Here is a 4,390-nt window from a genome sequence, read left to right on the forward strand (position 1 = left end):
TATATATATATATATATATATATATATGCATATGTATGTATGTGTGTGTATATGTTTGTGTGTTTGTGTTTGTGCCCCCAGCATCACTTGACAACTGATGCTGGTACCTTTACATACCCGTAACTTAGCAGTTCAGCAAAAGAAAAATAATTTCTAGACAGATTGAAATAAGCAATGATTTTGCAATGATGAGCCAGAATCATTTTCCAATGGCTTAATCAGAGGATGACAAGGTTTCTGAGATTTATGGGGAAGAAGGAAGCAAGATCTCCTCATACTGAAGACTTGGTGAAATGCTTGCATCATGATGAGCTCTGCTAAAGGCACACCTGCCCATAACTCAACTGAACACAGCAGAGTCATTAGCATGTTGAGCAAAATGCTCAGCAGCATTTCATCTGTCCTTACATTCTGAGTTCAAATTCTGCCAAGATCAACTTTGCCTTTCATTCTTTCAGGGTCGATAAAATGAGTACAATCAATGTACTTAACTTATTTATGTAATCAACTTATTTATGTCCTCCCCTGCTAAAATTTGAAACGAATATTTGGGGAATCTGCTCATGAAGAGGCTGGCACTTGTTTTTGGTAGTGTGGTTTGGAGTATGCAGAGCTGGTCTCTGCGGTTATTAGTGAGGTATGTGAAATAGCTTGGCCAAGATCAAAGCTTGGCCAAGATCAAAGCTTGGCCAAGATCAAAGCTTGGTCTGAGCTTCAGATGTTCACTTTGCTGGGAACATATCAACAATGTTACATCACCAGTAATTTTTACACATACATCATCATCATCATCATCATCATCATCATCGTTTAACGTCTGCTTTCCATGCTGATCTGGCAGAGTTTCTACAGCTGGATGCCCTTCCTAACGCCAACCACTCCGAGAGTGCAGTGGGTGCTTAAACTATTAAATGTGGAAATCTAAAAATGATTTCTGATAAAACTTACTGCTTTTGAAAACTTATTCCGCAGTCTGACACAAGGATGGACTGAGTCTTCTTTTACAGATGGAATCGATCGTTGTTCCATTGGGTCGAGCCAGACATTGCTGAAATCTGCTTTAGTGGCAACTGGCTTCCTTACATAGTTTACAAATTCATTCGTTTTATTGCCATCAAATTGGCCACATAAACCACACAGTTTACCCAACATTTGTGGCGGAGCAAATGCATAAACACTGCTTAGTCCATCATATAATATTATAAGATCTGGCGAAAATAAACAATTAATCAGTTAGTTATTTAATTAAAAACAGAAATTACTGAAATAAATCAAATATACAGGGTGTCCACAAGGTCTGGGTACAATGAGTAAATAAAATCATAAAATAAACAATTAAATATAAGAAATAATAATTTCTTAAAGTATGTGTTAATCCCCATGTACCCAGACTTTGTGGACACCCAGTATATATATAACATTATACATCGGTAAACAATGAACTAATGAAGAAGACACAACGTAGTCCCTTCACCTGGTAGAAATAACAGCTAAACCTCATTTAGAAGTTACATAGCAAAATAGTTTAAGATGTGTATTGTCAATTTACAGATAATGAGAAATGCAAATCCATTATAGATGTTAAGTTATAGTCTTAGATATAATTCTACATTTACATTGTATCACTTTATCACCAGGTTTCATTATTGAACTTTCTTGGAGAAAATCACCTAATCATTTATATATAAGAATACTGATGGATATTCTAAAAAGAACAGTAACAACACTGACTGTCAAGTGGTGTTGGGGAACAGACACACACACAAAACATATATGTATACAATGGGTTTCCTTCAATTTCTGTCTACCAAATCTATTCACAAGGCTTTGGTTAGTCCAAGGCTATAATAGAAGACATTTGCCCAAAGTACCATGCAGTGGAACTGAACCTCCTGGATCTATGTGGTTGAGGAGCAAGCTTCTTACCACACCGCCATGCCTACCACTACAACTGTTTTAACCAAAGCTCTTATCGTGTGTAATATCATATATTTCACTACATTGTTTGTGTGTCTGTAATGGTATATAATGCAGAAATGGTACAGCCTATCACTACAAAAGTCATATTAGGATAATATAGAAAGATGCCCATAATATATACAATGGGATGCTGAAAAATTCCTGGCTTTGGGTAAAATAAAATACAGGAAGATCAGTTAATTATGATTTTATTGAACATATTCCTCTCTCAGATTCACACATTTATTGCAGTGGTCCTTCAGTTTTTCTAAGCCCTGTAAAAGAACTCAGAAGGTGGGCCTCCAACCAAGCCTTTCACAATACACTTAAAACCAGGAACTTTTCAACACTCCCTCATAGTAATTTCAAAGAAATTCCAGATGTATTAATTATATGACACACAATATCAATCTAAAAGGAAATGTATATTGAACCAATTAGTTTTAGTTTTGCAGTTCACAACTGAGATAACGGAGCCAAATCCTCTCTTACATAAAGACTAATGTTATATTACAATCATGAAGACCCAGAAATGGAAGAAGAGGGACCCTAAATAGATTAAATTAGAAAATAATATTTTTTCCCTAAATAACAGTGTAAACAAATAACCATGTAAATTATAATACAGGAATATAGATGGAATAAAAAGTTACTAAACAGGATGGTGATGTAAATAGAAGCTTGAATGGCAGTTGTAATAGAAATAATGTAATATAATAATCTTAATTTCAACTTATGGCACAAGGCCAGTAATTTCACGAGAGGAGATAAGTCAATTACAACCCCGGTGTTCAACTGGTATTGATTTTATCAACTCCAAAATGATAAAAGCAAAGTCAGCCTCAGTAGAATTGGAACTCAGAACGGGTCAGAAGAAATGCCACTAAGCTTTTTGTCCAGCGTGCTAACAATTCTGGCAGCTCACTGCCTTAAGTTAAGTTGACCATGGCAAAATTTGAACTCAGAGCATAAAGCCAAAATAAGTGCCACAAAGCATAATAATGATTTTGCCAGTTTGCTGCCCTCATGTAATAAAGTACTATTGCAATAATGATATTTCGTAATATAATAATACTGCAATAATAATATTTTGTCTTGTAATATAATAATATTGCAATACAAACGATGTAATAACTTTCTAAACAAAATTAAGCCTGGGATTATAATGTTTGTGCTATTACGAGGTGGCAATACAATGTAGATTGCTAAGATAATTACGATGTTATATGATAGTGTTGAAGTGATAAAATATTGTTGAATGAGAAGGTAAGCTGAATGAGAAGTTAATGTTAATGAGAAAATAGTGTTGAATGAGAAAATAGTGTTGAATGAGAAGATAGTGTGGAATGAGAAGATAGTGTGGAATGAGAAGATAGTGTGGAATGAGAAAGATAGTGTTGAATGAGAAGATAGTGTTGAATGAATGTGTTAATGTTATAATACTAAAAGATAATAAAATACATATGATACTGTCAGTGATATCATGAAATAGAGATTTAAAATGAAATATATAAAACAAGAAGTAAAAGATATACTGAATAAGGTAACTGGGGAAAGATATATACAAGTCAGGGTTATGTGTTAGGCACAATTCTATCTAATATTTTTCTGTCAAGTGAAAGATTCATATGATACTAACCATCGATTCCTTTCACAACTGTATAGTTGGCAATTTCACTAAGTTCCAAATCTCCGACTTGATGTGGAAGTGAGATGACTGAGCCATTGCTGTAAACTTTACCGTTTGGTCGCACACTGATCATTGTGTCAAAATTAGTAATCTGTAACAAGCAAACAATTTAATTAACCAGGTGAGAGAATTTATGAACAAACATTTTCTTCGTTATTGTGTTTTGGGAGGGTCACTGTGTCAATAATAATTACACATACACAATATCACTTCTTCATTGTTAGTCAATTGGTTAAAAATCTAACCAACTAACTAATCGATTGTCTGATTAAAGGTTGATTGTTAGCCAATGTTCTTCCATCACTGTTCATGACCTCAGTGACTTCTCTAATTTTCTCTATTAGATAAGCATATACTGGCACCAGCCTGCATATTGTGTATGCTGTTTGTGGTTAGTTAATTACAATATCAGTAATGAAATGTTTTGATCATGACTATATGGTTAAGAGAGGGAGAGAGAGAGAGAGAGACAGAGCAAGAGAAAGAAAGAGAGAGTGAGAGAGAGAGCAAGAGAAGGCAAGAGAGTAAGAGAGAAAAAGAGAGTAGGAGAGAGCAAGAGAGAGATAGCAAGAGAAAGAAAGAGAGTAAGAGAGAGAGAGAGAGAGCGAGAGAGCAAAAGAGAGAGAGAGAGAAAGAGAGAGAGAGAGAGAGCAAGAGAGAGAGAGAGCAAGAGAGAGAGAGAGAGAGCAAGAGAGAGCAAGAGAGAGCAAGAGAGAGAGAGAGCAAGAGAAAGCAAGAGAG

The 4,390-nt window shown here is 35.0% G+C and overlaps 1 protein-coding gene across 1 annotated transcript in view; it reads right to left on the bottom strand.

Annotated features, from left to right (window-relative positions):
- The window catches only part of LOC106875009 (uncharacterized), a 118,310-nt gene that overhangs the window by 112,746 nt on the left and 1,174 nt on the right, over positions 1 to 4,390 (bottom strand). Inside the window, exons 2-3 of the mRNA XM_052971232.1 lie at positions 3,599 to 3,740; positions 949 to 1,208 (exon numbers count right to left, since the gene is read on the bottom strand). Coding sequence (XP_052827192.1) covers positions 949 to 1,208; positions 3,599 to 3,740 — 402 coding nt within the window. The remainder of the gene's footprint in view (positions 1 to 948; positions 1,209 to 3,598; positions 3,741 to 4,390) is intronic.

This window comes from Octopus bimaculoides, chromosome 10 (assembly GCF_001194135.2).
Source record: "Octopus bimaculoides isolate UCB-OBI-ISO-001 chromosome 10, ASM119413v2, whole genome shotgun sequence".
In the NCBI taxonomy this organism is placed as follows: Eukaryota; Metazoa; Mollusca; class Cephalopoda; order Octopoda; family Octopodidae; genus Octopus; species Octopus bimaculoides.